This window comes from Xenopus laevis, chromosome 8L (genome assembly GCF_017654675.1).
Source record: "Xenopus laevis strain J_2021 chromosome 8L, Xenopus_laevis_v10.1, whole genome shotgun sequence".
Taxonomy (NCBI): domain Eukaryota; kingdom Metazoa; phylum Chordata; class Amphibia; order Anura; family Pipidae; genus Xenopus; species Xenopus laevis.
Window position 1 is genome coordinate 21,174,027 of NC_054385.1, and position 21,026 is coordinate 21,195,052.

Here is a 21,026-nt window from a genome sequence, read left to right on the forward strand (position 1 = left end):
GACCGTCAGGTGAAGCGTCACCCCTAGGTGCTCAGAAGGTAACACATGGTGGAGGAGGACGACGCTGGCCGCGGTCGGACACACAACCCCAGAATTTACCAAACTTGTGGGCGGATCACTAAAATGGAGACTTTACATGCTTGTACAAACATCACAACTGTGAGTGAATTTTTGAAAAGATTTTTTATGTAAGAAAAGGTTTTACACTATTCCGTGCTCCATTGTTTTAAACTACAGCAGAGGTGGACACCTGGTGGAGCAACTGTGGTTAATGATGTGCGTTGTTTAACTTTAAAACATCTGTGAGTATCCATCAGAACTATTACAGTCGGTGGTTTAAGTTGGTATGATTAGACAGCGACAGCCAAAAAATACACATGGTGGATATATAGAGAGTGGGTCAGTTAGGCCATATTAGTATAAAACAATACACTATATTATTCTTTTTGCTATTACTTGTTTTCCTGAGCTTTTAGTGCTGACTCCAACCTATTGAAAGAATATTGTATTTACTGAACTCGAGGGAGAACGAGATTTGGGAGCCGGAGAGAAGGGGAAACCCCAGGGAACCTTGGGATACCCTATATTTAAGCTTCAGTAGTAGCTAGGACTATTAGGGGCACCATGATTACTGACACATTGTGGCCATGAATATCTCTTAACAGGGCCCCTTGATTTTCTATTAAAGGCCTATGCTAAAACTTCACATTGTAACAAATTCAGAATAAATCCCCTTTTCGTGGACTCATTAGAAAAGCAGCTTGCTTGTAAATGAAATAACTAACATTCATTAATAAACCTCCAAACAGCTTCTAATAACCCGAAACCATATCAGAGGAATTATCAGTGGGGCATGCTGCAGCAACTGAAGTTGTTTACTTAGAAGTTGTTTGTTCTGTCCCCGCAGAATCCCTTTTAAATACAGGCCAGAGTAACCGGTTAGATATGTAAAACAGAAGGACCCAAATTTGCTGAGACAGAAAATCTGTTGGGATTTTTAAATATAAAGCTTTGGGTTCTCTTATCCTGAAAGCTCAGGATTACAGGAAGGCCGGTCACCATAGACTCAATTTTAATGAAATATTTGACATTCTTAAAAATTATTTCCTTTTTCTCTGTAACAATAAACCTGTACCTTGCACTTGATCTCAGCTAAGATATAATTAATCCTTCTGGATATAAAACAATCCTATTGGGTTTAACTAATGTTGATCCTTAGTAGACAAAGAATGGAGATCCAAATTAAAGAAAGATCTCTTATTCAGATCCTTGAGCATTCTGGGTATCAGGTCCCACACCTGTAGTTCTTTGCTACAAGTTGCAACAGCTCAAAAAACTTGGAAGGCATTCAGATACCTGTGATATACTGAGGGGACTGGCAGAGAGGAAAGTTCCATCTACAAGCTAGTGAGCCACAATGGTGAGCAACTGAGCACACCGGGAACAGTAATGCACAGAGTGTGTATTAGCTAAGCAGTCTACCTGGTTGGGTAATATGCAAGTGAATCTCATAATCAAGGTAAAGCACCAAAGGATTTATTCAAGGAGCAACAGAAGCCAGGACATACACATTTTTAAAGCTAGCGTTGTAATAAAGCATTAGGCAAATTTGTAGTCAGACAAGCCAATTTCCAAACACAAACTATCTAAGGTTTTAGTAACACCCTTACTAACACAGACCTCTTTTCTCCGACAGGGAGCACCACCGCCAAATCAGCCCTATAATAAGGCTCTCATAGCTCCTGAGGACAGCAGGAATTAACCCTTAACCTTGCTGGATAGGGCAACTGCAGAAATCCCTACCAGTTGTAATGTCTTGCAGTGAAGCGTAATTCCTTGAATTCCTCCTTTCTGCTGAATATCCACTCAAGAAAAGAGTAGCCAACATCCGTTTTATACAATAAAAGACTTTAATTTCATTGTCATTGATTAAAGAGCATGGTACATAAGAAATGCAATGGGGAGAACTTTGACATTTTCCAGAATTCCTAAAACCTAATTACATGACCATTATCATACATAGTGATAATCATTAGTACCTGGCTAAAAATGATCCTTTTCTTTTCCAAGGGTGTCTGCAAGTTGCAGCAGGATGGTTTGCAGGCGCCATAGTTAATGAAAAGAGACTGTATTACATATAGTGAAATAAAACAGGTCCCCGTTCTATGAATTTCTACTGTACATCAGTAAAATAGTTCGACTTTTTTCACCGTTTTACTTTTTTTTTCTAATAAAATTATTTAAAATATAATGAAAAAAAAAAACGCAATCCTGCTGCGGAATTTAATATTACTCTGCAACAACAAAAAACCCTTTACTGTTTGGGTACAATTTTCCTAGCAATGGGACAATCAAAGGCTACCACAGGGGTTCATACACAAACTATGTACACTGGACATCCAATACAAGCTGAGTTATTTTGAAATGGGCTTAAACAAACCCTGTTAAGATCTTTGTGCAGATTTAACTGGTAACATCATACCATGTAACACCTATCTCATACAATATCTGTTCTTTAACAAACTATGCTAGAAAACTAACAGAGACTTCAGCCTTGAGTTTTAAAATATCACAAGAATTGGGATCCATCGTCCAGTCTTCTTACCAAACTATAACAACTTCTTGATGTGTTTTGCCAAAGCCATGGGTCACCTCCATGTCATTTCATATGTTCTTAGAATCAGGTTTCACATAATACAATTGGATCAGCAATGGCAAAACTCACTGATATAAGGAAAACCTCATATACACCATCTGTATATAATTCTAATGTCATATTTCTGTGTTCTCTGCTGTGTATATTATGGCCTTTACATTATATATTATGCAATTACAATTGCATAAATAGGGATAATAGATGACACTATTAAACTAACACAGAGTCTGGTTTTGATGAGGAATAAGGAACGACTGACATGTAATTCCAAGAATCTTTCTGTATGTTGTAAAACCTTTCCAGAATAATTTATCTCAAAAGCATTAAGGGCAATACAACTTATAGTAAAATATTGTTTTTTTTTCCTACAGATTTTCTAACAGTGGGGTCTATTTTATTACAGTTGTCTACATTACAAGTCATTTTGATCCCCCCGAAAAGATTTAATTTTCTTCTATAACTTTAATATCATTCTCTAGCTTTATGTTTCATTCATGTGGATGCCTCCCTATCCCAACAGTGAAAACAAACTTCATAAGCCAAAATATTAAACAATACCTTTCTTAAAAATATTGTGGTACTATATCTAAAACTACCTCTGTATCTCTCAGATTGTGTGTTTTCTTTTTGTTGTGTGTTCCCTTTTGTTTCTTTCCCATTATCCCGCTTGCCTTGCAAGCAGAGGATGCAGTAGGCATATGGAGCTGCCTAAGAAAGTCTTTGGTGTTGTTTGGGCCACAGACAATGAAAGCTGATTGGTAGAAATGCAACTGGACAGAATTGCAGAATTGTATTCCTGCAGGTTCATTAAGCAATGAAGTACTTAAGACACTGTGGTATTTCCATAAGACACTGCTTTTTTGTTTTTTGTGGTTGAGTTGTGAAGTTGGGTCAGTTGGGCAGCCTGTAGCAAAGGATACTACAGTCAATCCTTCCATCTCTTCTTCCACTTCTCATTGCTGTAATAGACTAGTCCTTATGCTCTCTTCCGCCTCCCTTCAAGATTTCTAAAGCTTACTGGTCTTATCTTCATTTCGGCAAACTGAATGGAGTATTCATGTCCCTTCCAGTGGAACCAGTTGATACCCTGAAAAAATTATGGGAAAACACATTCACCTTTCAGAAATCAATAATTTTAATGATAAGTTGAGCCCAATGCTGACAGTTTTTTCCCCCACCTGCAGTAAAATGTTGTGCTCTGAAGCTAGAACAGGTCTCAACAGCAATCCCAACATAGAGCAGGTATCAACATACACCAATGTTATAGTCATAAAACAACCCCTTAACTTGGATTAAAAAATTTTTAAAATCATTAATGTGCAAGAGGCTTTATTATTATCATTGCATTCAGCTTCTGGTTGGCAATATACAATTAGCGACAGAATTCTTCTTGTCACTTTGCACCTTCCCCATGAGTTTAGGACACATTAATTAACATGTAAGATTGACTTTTTCAGTAATTAGAGACAATTGCAACATAAAACCATCTGAATGTATCAATTATTCAGCAACTCTCCAGCTTGCAATTTCAGGTTACAATGGTCTAAATTACCCTAGCAGTGAGCAAGAGACTGGGATATGAATAGGAGAGGGTCAGAATACAAAAGCAAAAACTATATGTTGCCTTACAGAGAATTTGTTTTTAAATGGGGTCAGTGACCCCCAGTTGAGAGCTGGAAAGAGTCAGAAGAAGAAGGCAAATAATTCAAAAACTATAAAAAAAAAAGAACAAACGAAGGACATTTTATAACCTACTAAAAGTTAATTTATGGGTGAATCGCTCCTTTAGATAGGACCATTTCTGGTTGGATGATATAAAATACATGAGTATATTTAAGAAAGAATCAAATGAAATTCTCACCTGACTGTGGCTTGTGTCACCATATCTACCCATAAGGTTTACTCTGTGACAGTTCTTGTACCAGAAAGCCCCTTTGTATGACAAAGCGCAGTTTGTGATAGCTGAATCATTGTCCTTATCATATGTGGAAAATGATCGCCCATTATGGTAGGTCATGGAATCTCCTATTAAAAGAAAAAATCCAGAATGGTTAATAAATAAAGCACTTATAGGAATAAACTTTTAACAGTTTGATATACTGATATACTATATATGGACAAAATGGCAAATATTTAGATAACACCAACAGAATATACTGTATACCTTTTATGACTGCTAATTGAAATGACTAAATGAAATCCAAAAGATAAAGGAACCTTAAAGAAAACTCATACACATAGGGGGTTATTTATCAAAGTCCGAATTTATCTCAATATTTTCTGCTACAAACTCCGATTAAATCCACTCTGTATTTTACGCTTATTTATTATTACATTTTCCCGAAAAATTGCTTTGTGGTAAAAACTCAGATTTTCACGATTTTTTTCATCCCATTTTCACGAATTTCACGTTTTTTTTCCAGAATTTTCACCCGAAAACTTCGGGGTATTGCACGAAACCCAGCGCACATGAAAAAATCATTGGGACTTCTCCCATTGACTTATATGCAACCTCAACAGGTCTGAGATGCTGGATTTTCAGATTCTGACTTTTCCATCCTCAGGCTTTAATAAATTCCGAAAAATTCATGATTTTTTAAAAGTCTGATTTTATATAAAAAAATCACGAATTTTTCGTGATTTTTGCATTCGGAGTTTAGTGAATAACCCCCATACAGTGTCTCAGTGCTCGAATTGTAGTTTTTTTAGACCTCAAATAAACTCACAACTCAAATGGTTTCTAATTTAAAAAAATACTTATATGGAAAAAACTCAAATCAGCGAGATTGGGGTTAACAAGCAGAAAACTGAAAGTGATAGAGTTTTAAGCGAAAAAAAAAAACATGAACCGCTTAATTGATTGAGTTTTCGGGCAAACCCACAGAAAAAAACTAAAACTGAAGGCAATTAACATCTTCAAATGGTTCAATGGACCTCTACCATTGACTTCTACATGACCTAGACAGGTTTTAGATGGTGTAGTTTTGGATTTGAGCTATTTCCAGGGTTGGGGGTATAATAAATGTCAAAAAAACTTCTAAAAAAAAAACAACCTGAAAAATAGATTTTTGACTCAAAAATAACCTCGAAACTCAAATTTCTTAGTGGAAAACAAAACTCGAACCTGAATAAATCTGTCCCTTAATATACGTTATGCGTTTCAGTAACACAATTTAAGGTGCCTGTATCAAACCTCATCATGTAACATCAATGCAGTTTACACCATTAAGGGAGTTTGAAACAAATTATCATTCATTAGAACATAAAAAAACCAGAGAGCAAATTCTGTAGGTCTTGTTTTATAAAATGATCAAATAAATCAATTTTTCTAATATTTATTGTTCACATTTACACAACCAACATACTATTACATAATGAAGCCATTTCTTACCCGCTGTACCAGTGTACCCATCCACCCTCAGCCGATAGCGACTCTTTGCATCTCCCACTGCAAACTTATCATAGATTGCATATGCAGTTTCATCATTATCACGAAGGTCCACTCGTAGCTCATACTGGCCTTGGGAAGTAAGTTTATGCAGGTTCTCCAGACCTGATTCAATTTAAAAAAAGTTTTTTTTTATTATTAATGAATCCCAATTATGTCATGTTTCACTGTACAACCTTTACATTATTATCACTCTAGTAAAGTGAAATCAGTATTTTAAACATTAATATGCTATGAGAATCCTTAAAATGGACCTGTCACCCAGACACAAAAAGCTGTAAAATAAGTCCTTTTCAAATTAAACATGAAATCCAAATTAAATTTTTTTATTAACACATTCATAGCTGTGGTAAGCTCATTTAAAAATCTCAGCTGTGAACCAAATATTGTCTGCCCTTCCTCTATGACTTAGGCATAGAGGCGGGGCAGACAATTTCACTTTCCATTCAGCACTTCCTAGATGTCACTGTCCTCCACACATTTCCCGGTTCTCTTTACCATCTTTTAACAGATTTTCTTTATTGCAGTTTACACATCCATTTATATAGAAAGAAGAAGAGAAAGTATCAAGAGAAATAGAGCTTTGGAATATTCCGAGGGAAAAAAAGAGAAAAAAAAAAAGGGGGAGAGTAAAGAAGGGATGGGGCTTCTTTAGGCGGCTCAAAGTATTGTCGACGCGGGTATGTCTAATTGGGCAGCCCAATGGGGACAAAAATGCATTGGTCAGTTTCTGTCCTTATATATCAATAGGCCTCGTCCTTTCACAATATTAATGCAGTTTCCCATGTTGCCTTCTGCAGAGAAAAGGTAGATGTCTTTCAAACATTCTGGCCCACCCCTAACCAGGCATTCCATATTTTACCAAATTTCCCTGGGCAGCCTCTTGCCATATAAGTTAACTTTTGACTGGGAAGAACGCTGTTGATTAGTTTTTTCCAGAAGTTTAAGGTTGGAGGTGCCGTCGCCTTCCAAGTCATCAGGATGGCTTTTTTGCCAAAATGTAAAAGTTGCAAAAAGCAAATCCGTTCATTAGTGTTCAAAGCTAGACCTTCAGTTATTCCCAATAAGCAAAGTTCAGGGGAACATACGTTAGGGAGTCATTCTCTTCACCATTTATTTGTGTAACCAGGGTATGGGGATGGACATCAGGTCCCCCATTCTGGTGCACAAACAAGATTCTGAGATGATGCAAAGCTTGCCTTTATAAGTGTCCACAAAATTGCTCCTGCCTGCTTGCTATAATTATGAATTCCCAGACTGAAGGAAACAAGATTCAAATAATTTATATAGTGTAATTGAAGTTCATTTTGCTTGACTAATGTGATAAAATAGGATTTTGAATAATTTTTTGGGATGACAGGTCCCCTTTAAATGGTTTTTTAACTCACACGTGGCTTTGTGGGGGTAGATGTATCAAAAGATGGATGTGGGTTACTACAGCAGGTATTTCCCAATTCTTTCTCTAGAATTTCTCATGCTGATAGCTTGAAAAAAATAGGCCTTTGTAACCACAATAATGAGTTCTAGAGTGGAAAACAAATGCTTTAATGTGAAATGCTTTATATTTTTTTATGAGCAGTAACCATTACCGCTAAATATCAAGCAATGAGAAACCGATTCATTAGAGCTTGCCGTCCGCCTGGTGATGCCAGTCAGCCTGGTCACCTAAATCTTCAGTCAATTTTATCCAACTGTTGTAAGGATGCTCTTAACCATCCCCAGCTGACAGCAAGAGCATTTTTATTAGGAACTGGGAAATACCAGCTTATTGTTTGTGGCTATGAATATGCAATTAATCAACTGCAAATTCAATATACATTTATCTATGCAAAAACAGTAATTTAGCAATGTAATAACTAATGCAAAGTGTGCTACAGGTCTAGGCTCCCATATCAATTAACCACATATTTGCTTTTAACAGCAGGCTAATCAAGTGCTAGCTATAAGTGATGTGTGGGTCGAGAAAAATTTGATCCGCACACGACCCGGACCCACCTGAACCCAGCTTCCCACCCAACCCGCGGGTATCACCCGCACATTACTATTAGCTATGGACTAGTAAAGCTAGAGGAAACTTTGGACTCAACATTACAATACCTAGCCTCACAAAGTGTGGTATTGCTGTATGCAAAGTGCAATAAATGTTGTATGAAATGTTGCAAATAGTGCTTCCTCAAACAATTCTTTCTTACCCATGAAGAATTCATTGTTGGAATTTCCAAATCCTGCAGCATATGTCTTCCAGTTTCTGTAAAAGTCTTCTGACCCGTCTGTACGACGTAAAAATACCTAGGAACGAAATTGTTACATATTTAAACCACCCACACTTCAAAAAAATCTTCTAAATGCAATAGAAAGAAATAGCAATAATATACAGTACATCTGTGAATTATACCTTTAGATGAACCAGTGGTTTATACATTTCATAAAGGTCTAGTTACTTCTAGTATATCACCAAAATGAAGACCTGCATACTCCCAGCTCTGACCTGCAGCTCTGTATTCATGGGGTGTGGCAAGAAGGTGGCTCCCCTTCCTGCCCCTCAACCTGTGCATTATTCAGGCTGCAGGAATGCAATTCAGGCAGCGCTATTGGGTACGGTCCTGAGTCCTTTAGTGTAAGGTAGAGGCAGATCTAGATTTCACCACTATGCACTGCAACTAGCACCAGTTTTTTGGCCTGGCATAAGATGCACAACAGTAGCACAGCCAGACCAAAGTGCTTTTTTTTTTTAATTTAAATGTGCATTAATCAGTGCATTCAATGGGCACAATTTTAAAAGTGTATACTTAATACTTACAATCCATCCACCTCCATCAACACTCATGTCACAGTACACCTCCATGGGCTGAGATTGGTCACCATTGGCATAAATTGTGTATATACCAGAAGCTGTTTCTCCATTCAGCAGTGCCTGGGAGCAGTCCTTTGGATATGGATACAAGAGCCCAACTGTACAAAGAAAGTATAAAAGCTAATACTAAAAACAGCAATTTAACCCAAAATAAAGTTATATGATGGGAAAATATAAGCCCATTCCAGCTCCAGAACAGTCCAAACCCGATAAACTATGCAGTAAGTATGCAGACTATCTCCTGTGTGCAATAAAAGAGACACTTGGTACAATATTTAAGGCACTAACATCTTTGATACAGAATATGGTTTCTAATCTTTTTTTTTTTTTTATTACAAATCGATCCTTCTCTGCAGGTAGATGAGGCAACAGCAAATACATAACATTTTGGATCTGCATGCTTGGAGCGATCAACCTAAGCAAATTGATCATTGGTGTGCATGACCACATTAGACAACATCTGCCTGTTGGTCCTGTGATATGATCAATTGGATAACAAAGTCAGGCCCTGTATAGCACCTTAAGTACCATTTTCTTTATTTCCCCAAGCAATTATCAGAGCAATGCACTTACAGTATTTAAATCTTCTGTATAATAAAAGCTTTCCTATCAATTGCTCTGAGACAAATGTGCACTGGGGGAAGGGGTGGACTCATGGTATAGATCTACAAGCTGGATGCATAGGGTTATAAACATACATCATATCCCATTTCATTCAATCAAACCCCACCCCCCAAAAAAAGCTGCTTAGAAATGTTTATAGGTTGCCTTGTTGTAGTATTGTTTCATTAACCATTTCACCAAAGTCAGAATGCTCATGTCATGAAAATAAATCTTTGACCAATCAAATCTTGCTATTTCTGTTTATGTTTAGCTCAGGGCAACTGAAACTATTAATTAGACAGATGACCCGATAGGTCATGGGAAATAAATATTCATCCCACATTATATTGTGAAAGAAATAACTGTTTTCTGCTGTACCTTTTATCAAGGAGTGTCTGCATTTGTCAATAGGTCCTCATTTTCATAATAATATAAATAGCAGATTGATAAAAATGGTACCTTTTGGGGTTTAAGATAGGAAATTGTCTGCTTTAACAATAAAGATGATTGGAAAAAAAATGGCCTATTCCATCTAAAAAACTGCAGGAACTAAAAGATCTTTTCCCTCCTGGGCGCTTTGTAGTATAACTTCCAGCAGTTTGTACTTTGGCTACTTTTGCCTTTCGTTTCCCTGAATAAACTATTCCAAACATATGTTTCATTTCAAATATGAATGACTTTCCATTCATTGCACTGAGCAATCTGGAATACTTGGGTCATACACAGGTCACAAAGTCCGTGATTGCAGTGAATGACTTTTTTTGGTTATGCCAAGTACATATAAAGAGCTTTAAGAGTTACAAATCTAATATGACTAAAACACCTACACTGGGGACAAGTCAAAAATGATGGATACTTTCAGACACTGGAAATCTGCAAAGTCCATTTTTCCCTCTTTACATATTTCCCCATATGAGTCTGGTGGAAAGCATTCCCATTAGTCTTGCTCCCATTAGTCTTGTAAAGAAAAGTCAGTTTAAATAGAAACTAAAAATAAAGGAATGAGTGATGGTGATTTTTCCTTATTAAGAAAAAAAGTAAAAAAAAAACTCATTCTTTAATTTTAATTCCTTAAATTGTACACAGTTTTTGCTGTCAAAATCTACAACACCTGCTCAACAACTGCTGGTCTCTTTTATCTATATATTTTATTTATGGTTATTTATGATTATGTATGTCTGCACTACCCCCTACAAGGATAATTGTCATTTAATTCAAATTGAAAAATGTTACAAAAAAGATTGCTAACAGATGTCATGGATTACCACAGTATAGGTTGACTATTTTTGTTTTAAAAATATAAATAACCACCCCCAGGACAGCTGACCTATATAGCATAGGGTAGTACTCCTGTCTGCCCCATTCATTAAAAAAACAAAAAAACTATATATATATGTTTGAGCTTAAACAGGACTATTAAAAAAACAACAAAGGCTAGACATCATTTAAACAATAGGGACACATTAGAATAAAGGTAGAGGAATATTGAGACATGGTTGGATAAACCCAATATATGGATGGCAAGTTTGACAGGCTAAACAATGTTCAGAAAAATAGGTTAAATGGAAAAAGAATAGGAAAGGTCTGTATGTTTTTAAATATGATTTTCTATTTTATTTGTAACTGTTTAGGGAATGAAACCAACCAATAAGGCTTTCAATTATAAGCTTTCAAACTAAATACAAAGTGAGCCGTTGAAATTAGTACTTTAGCCAAGAAAAATCTGGTTTGAGGTTAAACTAAAAGATTTCCCTTGATTGGCAAAGGAATTTATTGTCCAATAACATTGATAACATTTGAGTCATAATCAAAAAATTATATAGGTTAATTTATGCAAAAAAAGGGGTGAACTGGATATTTGAATACATTGATTTAAACAAGTTAGGTTGATTGTACAAATGATTGTCATGCCAATATGCCCATATATTTCTATGTGGACTAAACGAGGGCACACAAGTGGAAGTACTGTAACTGCAATTAACTTAAAGTTTTGATACCACTAAGACAACATAAAATTATAATGCATTTTGTTCAGTGTGTAATTATGTACTGAAACATTAGTTCTGTATTCTGCTTTCTTACTTGTAATAAATATGGTTTCGATTTCCTTGCTTCTTCTTTCACCATTTATTGCTTGAACCCTTGCAATATACTGAGCGGATGGGCTTAGATCAAGGAGTCTGTAAGAAGTAGCATCAGGGCCCAAGACGACTTCCTGTAAATGTAGATAAATATTGTCTGCTGTTCTTTTTCTTCACCAAACATCTCAAACCCATGCAATGAGCAATAACAAGAAAGACTCATTTGAAAGACAGATATAATTGGAAAATGTGCACCATTACATTTTGCCTGCAAACATTGCATATGAAGTATCGGGTTCATGAAAGTACAGAATGATATGTATTCATAAAAAACATTTTATGTTCACACTGATTCAGTATTTAGAACTACAATGCTTTTTTCCCCTCTATTATCAAATGTTTTTCACATATGTTCACCATATGGCGCTATTCATTATTTACAGACTGTGATCTTTAAGGCAGCATCTATTCCATATGTAAATGATGCCTGTGCGGCTTGAACTAGTTTGATTGTTTTAGGGTGTGAAAGCCACCACTGCTTCTCTCTAAGGACCTCTCAAATCCCTTGTATAGAGCAGATATATATGATGCAATATATTTTACAAGGAGACTTGCTCAATACAGCTGATCTGGAATGCTTTGATATCTTTAACTAGGACTAAATGTTATGTTATGGCTCTACAGAAGTAATAAAATCACTTGAATGTTTGAGTAGTTATATGAAATGAAATAAAAAATGGGAATTAAAAATGTGACAGTCTTTTTTTTTTAATTAATTGTTGGTACAGTTGCTGGTTAATTTTAAATGATGTCAGTTCAGGATTTTGGTGTGCCACATACAGACAGTGACACATTTCCTGAAACATGACTCATAAAACTAGCAAAAATACTTTGTAATTAAAACTCTCTGCAACCCAATTCATATTTTCCAAACAAAGGTGCAGACTAAGTTAATCGTGGCGATCTGATTATGAACAAGGCGTTTTATGGTTGGAGAGAAAAAATTCTCCTTTATTTGAAAACCAGAGTGGAATATCTATCTATCTATCTATCTATCTATCTATCTATCTATCTATCTATCTATCTATCTATCTATCTATCTATCTATCTATCTATCTATCTATCTATCATATCTATCTGTGTGTTTGTCTGTTGGTCTGTCTGTCTACACACATACATCACTATCTTAATCCATAAATTGAATGGGAGTCTTGTTTTTGATTTTTTTTATAAGAGTCTAAATAGTAAAGGGACAGAAAGAGATACTTTTAAAGCAGTACTTTCCAAATTGTGGGACTGATCCCCTTGGGGAGCCTTAATCGGTTGTTGATATTACAATGAGGGCAACTAAGGAGGTCACATTAAGCCCATAGTTCCCAGGGGGTACAGCACAGTGGAGGGGTAGAGCTAGGATGGGGCAGGAGAAGGAGCAAGGGCAGAGCTGGGATGGGTCAGGGACAGGGCTGGGAAGGGGTCAGGTCACAGCCCATGGCCAATCGTGTAATAATTCTCCCCTGTCTGAAAGCCAGTTAGGGTGAGATTAGGGGAAAACACTAATTTTCTCTCCTGGATACACCAAGAATGATAGGTTAAAGATCAGTTAATGTGATATTTGGAACAAAAGCATATACGCTGTAAACTTTATTCTTGGAACTATAGCAGTAACTGATACAATTATGCTTTTATATATCTGCAACGTTGTTATGAGCTAAAAGGACCCTGTCCAAAAGCTGAGCTTTCAAGGAGGGCTTGAACGAACAACCACTTTTTCCTATCTTTATTTTTTACCTTGACCTTTCCATCAACAGACTCGTAGATCAGAACATATCCAGTAATTTTTGACCTCGGAGGTTTCCAGGTGAGCAGCGCTGATTCAGACTGGATCTCACTTGCACTCAAGTCTCTGGGACCATCCAGGGCTGTAAGCACAGAGAACAACGTTAAATGGACATTACAGGCAGCAGTTTATAGAAAGAAGTATAGCAGTAAAGAAATTGCGAGAAGGAACATTTTGTGTGCACAAACAATTATTTCTGAAAAGTATAATGTTCAAGTTTCCAATAAATATTGTTAACATGGCACGAATATAAATGCAGAGATGTATCCAATGCAAAAGTACATTTTCATCATTATGAAACTACTTATGCAAGAATATGACATCACTTTTTATGAACACCATTCTTTTTAAAGATGAAATTAATTGAGCATCAGTCCACCTATCACCATTGCATGTCTTAAGAGCCACATTTCTCTTAGATTATTATGGGAAAAGGTGATAGGCTGAGGGAAGGATATTTTGACTGCTGATGTTTTTCTGCTTGATGGGAGAAGTGGTCAGAATGCCCAGTGTGACACAGCCTTAGAGCTTCTGAAACAAGGGTAGCGGTATATTATATTGATGTTACTGAGGTTTAAAAGCCTCAGGATTATTTTTACTTAATTAATTTATAATTTTTTATGACATCAATAACTGAAATTATTTCAGTTTGATCAATATTCTACAAATCAGAAAACAATTCTGCCAGGGACAGGACTGTCGGTGCTTCACTCAACATTATTAAATGTCAAACAGAAGCTCACAATTGAAAAGAGCTGCTTCATACGGAATTTCTTCCTGACAGACTTTCAGAATCTCTTGGCACCATATAATTTATAAGAAATTTTTTCCTTCAATCATTTTTATTTTTATTCTTTTTCACATTTTTTTATTCTAAGACAGACGTTAATGATTAAATGTTCGCACAGGGAACAGATCCACAGGCTTATATTTTTGGTGCCATAAAAACAATTGCTGATTTGTACATTTCCAGCTGTCATGCTGATTAACTTGTTACGCTGCCTTCCGATATAAGCTTTGTTCATGACACCTGTTTTAACTCCATATTCTTTGCATCCATCAGTGCTCTCTCTGAAGTAAATTTCAGTCTGCTCTCAAGAGCTTTGACAAATGTGGAATGATATCTAAGAACATGCTTTTCAATGAAAGATGATCTTATTACAAACAGGATCAAAAATAATATTGTTTTTTAAATTGTTTACAGGTTCATTAATCTTTAATTTCTCTAGCTACAGTCCCAGTTTTACGCTTGAACAGGACAAGATAGTAAATCCATGTGGTCAAGGATCTTATTGGTGCCCAAAGCATACCTGTGATGAATTGGGTAGAGATTTCAGCACTCCGAAGCGGGCCTCTCACAGCATAGACTTTAACAGTATATTCAGTGAAAGACTGCAGGCCAATCAAATCATTCTCTACAGTGTTGCCTGAGATGGACTGTGTTACTGCAGGTGCTATGAAAAAGGAGAGGGGATGTTATTGTTTGTAGTCAATTAAATGACTAGAAAGCATAACAGTGCAAAAGGCTAACTTACCATTCTTTGCAGAGTAGGAGAAGACATAATTGTCCACTGATGCCAAAGATGGTTGCCAGAAAGCCAGTGCTTCTGACTCTGTAACGTTTACAACCATAAGACCAGATGGACTGTCCAGAGCTGAAAGAATATAAATTAAAGGTGTTTATGTTGAAATAATGCATAAATACTTTAAGCCTTTCTAAATTAGCAATAGCCTATAGTAAAGGGGCCCATTTACTAACTATTGGATTTCAGTTTTTTACACTAATCTCCAAAAATTGGTGGTTTTCTAATTTGTTTAAAAATATTCTAGATTTATTAAGGGGCAGATTTATCAAGGGTCGAAGTGAATTCGAGGGAATTTTCGAAGTTAAAAAATTAGAAATTCAAAGTAATTTTTTGAATACTTCGACCATCGAATAGGATACTACGACTATTCGATAATCGAAGTACTGTCTCTTTAAAAAAAACTTTGACATCAATACTTCACAAACTTAAACCTGCCGAGTGCTATGTTATCCTATGGGGACCTTCAATTTTCTAAGTTTTTTGTATTCGAAGGAAAATCGTACGATCTTACTACAATTGGAATGAATAAAATCCTCCGACTTCAAATTCGAATGTCGGAGGATTCTATTCGAATTTCAAAGTATTTTCGACTTCGAAATTCGATCCTTGATAAATCTGCCCCTAAGTGTATAAACGTCGCCAGGTAAAAGTTGTTGAGATCCTATAGAAGTCAATAGGAGCTGCACTGATTCTATCCTATCAACACTTTTAGAAGTTTTCCGATTTTTTTTCAATTGAATTTTTAGAGGTTTTAATGGTATTTGTATTTCTTCGGATGGTTCAGCGTTATTTTCCATTCGTATTTTGAAAATAAATTTAATGACATTCGTGGTTTAAGTGAAGTTAGTTTAGTCTTGGTTTCAAAAACCTCTAAAACCATTAAAATTTGACTTTAATAAATAGACCTCCACGTGTTTTGTACAAAAAAACTGTAGCAACCAATCAGCATTTGGCTTTTACCAGTCTTAAGAAATGGATGCAAACATCAAATTAGATTTGTACATCCTTTTTTATGTATCATCAGGAATTTAATGGCAGTTTTTTCCACTCCTTAAACTGTATTGCCTTTTGTAGGCTTAAAAGAAGACAACACAAATGAAAGATAAATGTTGCATTACAGACCAAACATAATGAGTTCCTGAACTGACTTGCAGTGATGTTTCATGTATGGATTAAGTCACATTATATGTGTTTGACTGTGTGGTGATGTAAGGGTGGAGTTTCAGTAGCTAATAGCCTTCCAGACATGTAGTTTGCATGCATGTTTTCTTCATTTAGTCAGTTAATTGCTTTAAAAGAGATGGGAGAAAAGTTGAAATGACAGTGAGAATTTAGGTCCGTGCCAGAATGCTCCATAACAACAGGGTGGGAACACTGCTGCAGGGGCTTGGACCGAGAACAAAAGCATCTGGCATGTCAGGCAACATCAAAATATGAATGTTGTTGATTGAATAGATTAAAAACCTTGTGTATTATTTTTCTAAATGGTTATTTTGCAGTGTAGTCATAATTACTGTAATACTACGTGTTGTGCAATGTGCAAAAGCTCTGTGGATGTGATCTATTGAGAGTAATTGGGGTTTTCATTTCTGCTTTAATAGAAGTGATCAAAACTATTATATTGCTTTTACCACATTTTCCTACACTATCGGTACTTGCTATTTTGTTTTCTACACACATACCAAGAACATACATACTATATATATTGTATATAAACACTGCCTCGTAAGTCCTTCATAATTTCATGGAGGAGAATCCCATGCAGTCACAAACAATACCTGTCGTGAGAGTCCCAGAAGATGGTTCACTTTCCTCACTTCCTAGCACGGATACAATAGACACAATGTATTCTACACCTGGATGGAGTTTTACCAAAGTTGTCTGAGTTTTAGACCCATCTACTTCCACTGTGTTAGAAGTACCTACAAAATAATTAGGTTTAAATTAAAGTGCTATAGTTTGCTTATTCATTGACATCATTGTGATTTTATTTAGAAATAAATATCATAGTACAAGACAGAGAATAGTTATGCAAGAATAGACCTTTTAACTTCAATAACTTATGAATGTATGTTAAGTATTTCACAAAAGTCACACTTAACAATGTATCCCAATAACTATTCTTTCTCCTTTGTACTTTGCCAGATGTTAATACAAGGTATAGACTTTTAAAGAGTCTGTTTTAGTTCGATATACAGTCTTGCATACAATAATTTGCAATTCTCTACTCTAAATATAAAATAAGATACAAATGCATAACTATATATCATTTACTAAGTAACCAGGGGCAAACCTAAACTCAAATATTATAAATATCCTTTAATTCAGAATTTATAAAATTTGAAAATGTATATATATATACGGTATATATATTTTTATACATACAGACCCCATTGTACTCCGCCTTATGCATTTTGTACCCTCTGGTATTCATAGGCACTGCCTACGAATAAGTACTGTAAGTTACAAAATGCATAAGGCGGAGTACCATAAGGCCTGTATGCATGCATTTATATATGGAGTTTGAATAAATGTTCTAAATTCATAAAGAATTTTAGAGTTATAGGATATTCATAATATTTCAGTATTTATTTACTGGTTCTATAACCCTAATTATTTCAGCCTCAGTGACTTCCTAATAAAGTTTTAATGAGTGAAGTTAGCGATCACCACAGTCCTCTACAGTGAAATTCTGCCACTCTCCATTCATTTCTATGGGATTTTTAAAAGAGTATTTATCAATGGGTGAAAGTGAAAGTTCATCCTTTGATAAATACGCTTTTCAAAATCCCATAGAAATGAATGGAAAGTGGCAGAATTTCACTCTAGCAGACTGTGGCGATCTTTAACTTTACTTTTTGATAAATATACCCCATTACTGTCATGGGAAAATGTTTTCTTTCAAAACGCATCAGTTAATAGTGCTGCTCCAGCAGAATTTTGCACTGAAATCCGTTTTTTAAAAGAACAGATTATTCATATTTAATTTTGAAATCTGACATGGGGCTAAACATTTTGTCAGTTTCCCAGCTGCCCCAAGTCATGTGACTTGTGAGCTGATAAACTTTAGTCACTCTTTACTGCTGTACAGCAAGTTGGAGTGATATTATCCCCCCAGCAGCCTAACAACACAACAATGGGAAGTGAGATAGCAACTCTCTAACACAAGATAACAGCTGCCCGGTTGATCTAAGAAAAGCACTCAATAGCAAAATCCAGATCCCACTACGTCACTTTCAGTTAGATTGAGTAGAAGAAACAACAGCCTGCCAGAAAGCAGTTCCATCCTAAAGTGCTGGCTCTTTCTGAAAGCACATGACCAGGCAAAATGAACTAAGATGGCTGCATACACACCAATATTACAAATTACAAAAATATACTTGCTGGTTCAGGAATCAAATTTTATATTGTAGAGTGAATTATTTGCAGTGTAAATAGTGTAATTTAAAAATAAAAAATACATCATTAAAATCATGACAGAATCCCTTTAATGATTATAATAAAACTCCTGGTGGTGATTTAAAAAACTGAGAATTCCTTTTCTACTAAGACACATTCTTACCTCCAGACACAGGGACATATGTGATCAGGAATTTGTCCACCCTGATCCTTGGTGCCAGCCATGTAACTTTAGCACTGTTTTCAGTTATCTCAGAGAATGAGAGTCCTTTAAGAGAACCTAGAGCTATAAAGGAAAAAAGGTAATATATATTTAGGAAAGGTATATTTCATTTTTGTCAATTCTATAAATGATAGAAATCTGTATTGTTCAGAAAACAGCTTGTTGCCTGCTTACCTACCTTGCAGCATAGGTATTGGCAGATATCTACAAAGCATTTCAAATACTGACATTTAAATAGATCAAACCATGTAAGTTTGTGGGTATTTACACATTTGGTCATGATAAATCAGCCCCCAAGAAAACAGCCACAAGTCATATATTTTCCTACATGATTATCTGATTTTGTAGGTCACAATATCTGGAAATGAATCACAAATGTAACAACTGAAATATTTCAATATACAGATATGTTTCTGGGAACTGTATGCAATAAAATAGGAAAAGAGAGAATCTTTGCTTCACAGACAAATAATTTTTTGTTTTCAGAACTTTTGTAAAAACAGAAAAATACAAGAGAAAGCCATTATCAATGGTGAACAAACCCAAACAAGCCATTTTAAAAGGGTTGGTGGAGGATTGCCAGTATTACATATGAGTAAGGGGTAAAACCATCAAAAAAAGTCAGCAGGAAAATAAAGGGATTTGCAGGATCCAAATCCTTCATTTGAATGCCAGGAGTATACAAGGAAAAAAAGGTTGCGCAAAAAAAGATACAAATTCAATCCAAGGCTTTAAACAACTTCAAACTATCTCTAGTGAGGCGAGGGAAGTGTAAATTGTTAATGTTCAACAGTTGACAAGTTTAGCAGAAATAGTTATTTATTGGCAAAGCAGAAAAAGGACTCCATAAAATTCATGCTCTAGTTTCTTTAGTGCTCTATGGTGGGAGGATATGCTGGCTACTCTTTGAGTGGTTGGAAGCTACTAAAAAATGCGAAAGTGGCATAACCACAAGAACCTGTCGCTACTTCTGGAGAATGTAGCTGCTTTGGAACTGTCTCTAGAAATCAATCTTTTGGTGGTCTGATTCTCATCAAGATCTGTGACATGTTTAACACCATGACAATGAATTTTAAAGTCATTTTAGTGACATCTGAAAGATATACGGCTTGGCATGTTGTTCCCAGGACCTGATTTCCTGGGCTTGACACTTTTTTCCCACAAAGGTGGGATTTTAAACTTTGTAGCTAACTCAACATTCAGACTGTTTTACCATCAAAATGTATCCATTCTGGAAAACAAGTCATAGAAATTGGGGTACAGTAGTAGGTTGATAATAAGGCAGAGATTCATTCTTTCTTTCTTACTATACTATGGGGCTGCTCATACTGATTAACATTATCATGCCTTATCAAGCAATTACGTTAATTATCAGATAATTTATATCTAGAATTTAATAAATATGTTCCATTTGCATACTTATCAGAGGAAATAAAATATACACATATAGATCACAACGTCAATGATGAAACTCAGACACACAAAAGTAATACAAGAACTACTAATGTACTAAAATTGCTTTGAATTTTGGTCTTCCATTTGACATGGTTTTCTACGAGGACAAAAAATTGCAGTACAGTAGAAGAAAAGAATGTATAAGTAGAAGAGGAGAATGTAGAAGTACTTTAAGTACTTCTACAATGTGAAATCACAAACAAGTTATGTACACTTGTTTGTGACTTCACATTGTTTACATATATCCCCCACGTTAATGACGCCTGATGATGTCACCCACACCCCTTTCCCGTCACTTGTGTTTGCTGTTATTCTTGTTTGTGGACTTTGAGAAAGGCTAGGGATCTAGCTGAAACTTTAGTATCTTTTTTGTTTGAATAAACACTTTTTTCTTTTGCATAAGCCCTGTGAGTGCGAGCTTCAATTAAGCCTACATACCATTTTCTAAGCTTGGCACCCAGGCGCCTTATTCCTCTATATGTCTTGTGCCGGCACCTACTATATATATATATATATATATATATATATATATATATATATATATATATATATATATATATATATATAGTATGCTACAGATACAATATGATCAGCTGTTTATCAAACTGTATAGTCATCCATTTCATAAAATCTGAGACTATTTTCTATTGGACACAGTTATTACCATAAGTTTAAAATAGATATGGCAGAATCTTTTTCAAATGGGCTGTACCAGGCAAGTATGCTAAGTTGAAGGGGTTGTTCACCTTTGAGATAACTGTTAGTATGATGTAGAGAGTGATATTCTGAGACAATTTGCATGTGGTTTTCATTTTTTATTGTTGAAGGTTTTTGAGATATTTGGCTTTTTATCCTGCAGCTCTTCAATTTGCATTTGAAGCAGT

The 21,026-nt window shown here is 35.6% G+C and overlaps 1 protein-coding gene across 5 annotated transcripts in view; it reads right to left on the reverse strand.

Annotated features, from left to right (window-relative positions):
• Nucleotides 1-1,891: 1,891 nt before the first annotated feature.
• Nucleotides 1,892-21,026, reverse strand: part of tnc.L (tenascin C L homeolog) — a 63,706-nt gene continuing 44,571 nt past the window's right edge. For all 5 annotated transcript variants that reach the window (XM_041572508.1, XM_018229591.2, XM_018229592.2 and 2 more), the window contains 11 exons: nt 18,628-18,750; nt 16,844-16,987; nt 15,015-15,134; nt 14,790-14,933; nt 13,431-13,561; nt 11,644-11,776; nt 8,905-9,056; nt 8,297-8,393; nt 6,048-6,209; nt 4,518-4,681; nt 1,892-3,743 (listed from right to left, as the gene is read on the reverse strand). In XM_041572508.1, coding sequence (XP_041428442.1) covers nt 3,633-3,743; nt 4,518-4,681; nt 6,048-6,209; nt 8,297-8,393; nt 8,905-9,056; nt 11,644-11,776; nt 13,431-13,561; nt 14,790-14,933; nt 15,015-15,134; nt 16,844-16,987; nt 18,628-18,750 — 1,481 coding nt within the window. In that variant the 3' untranslated portion in view covers nt 1,892-3,632. The remainder of the gene's footprint in view (nt 3,744-4,517; nt 4,682-6,047; nt 6,210-8,296; nt 8,394-8,904; nt 9,057-11,643; nt 11,777-13,430; nt 13,562-14,789; nt 14,934-15,014; nt 15,135-16,843; nt 16,988-18,627; nt 18,751-21,026) is intronic.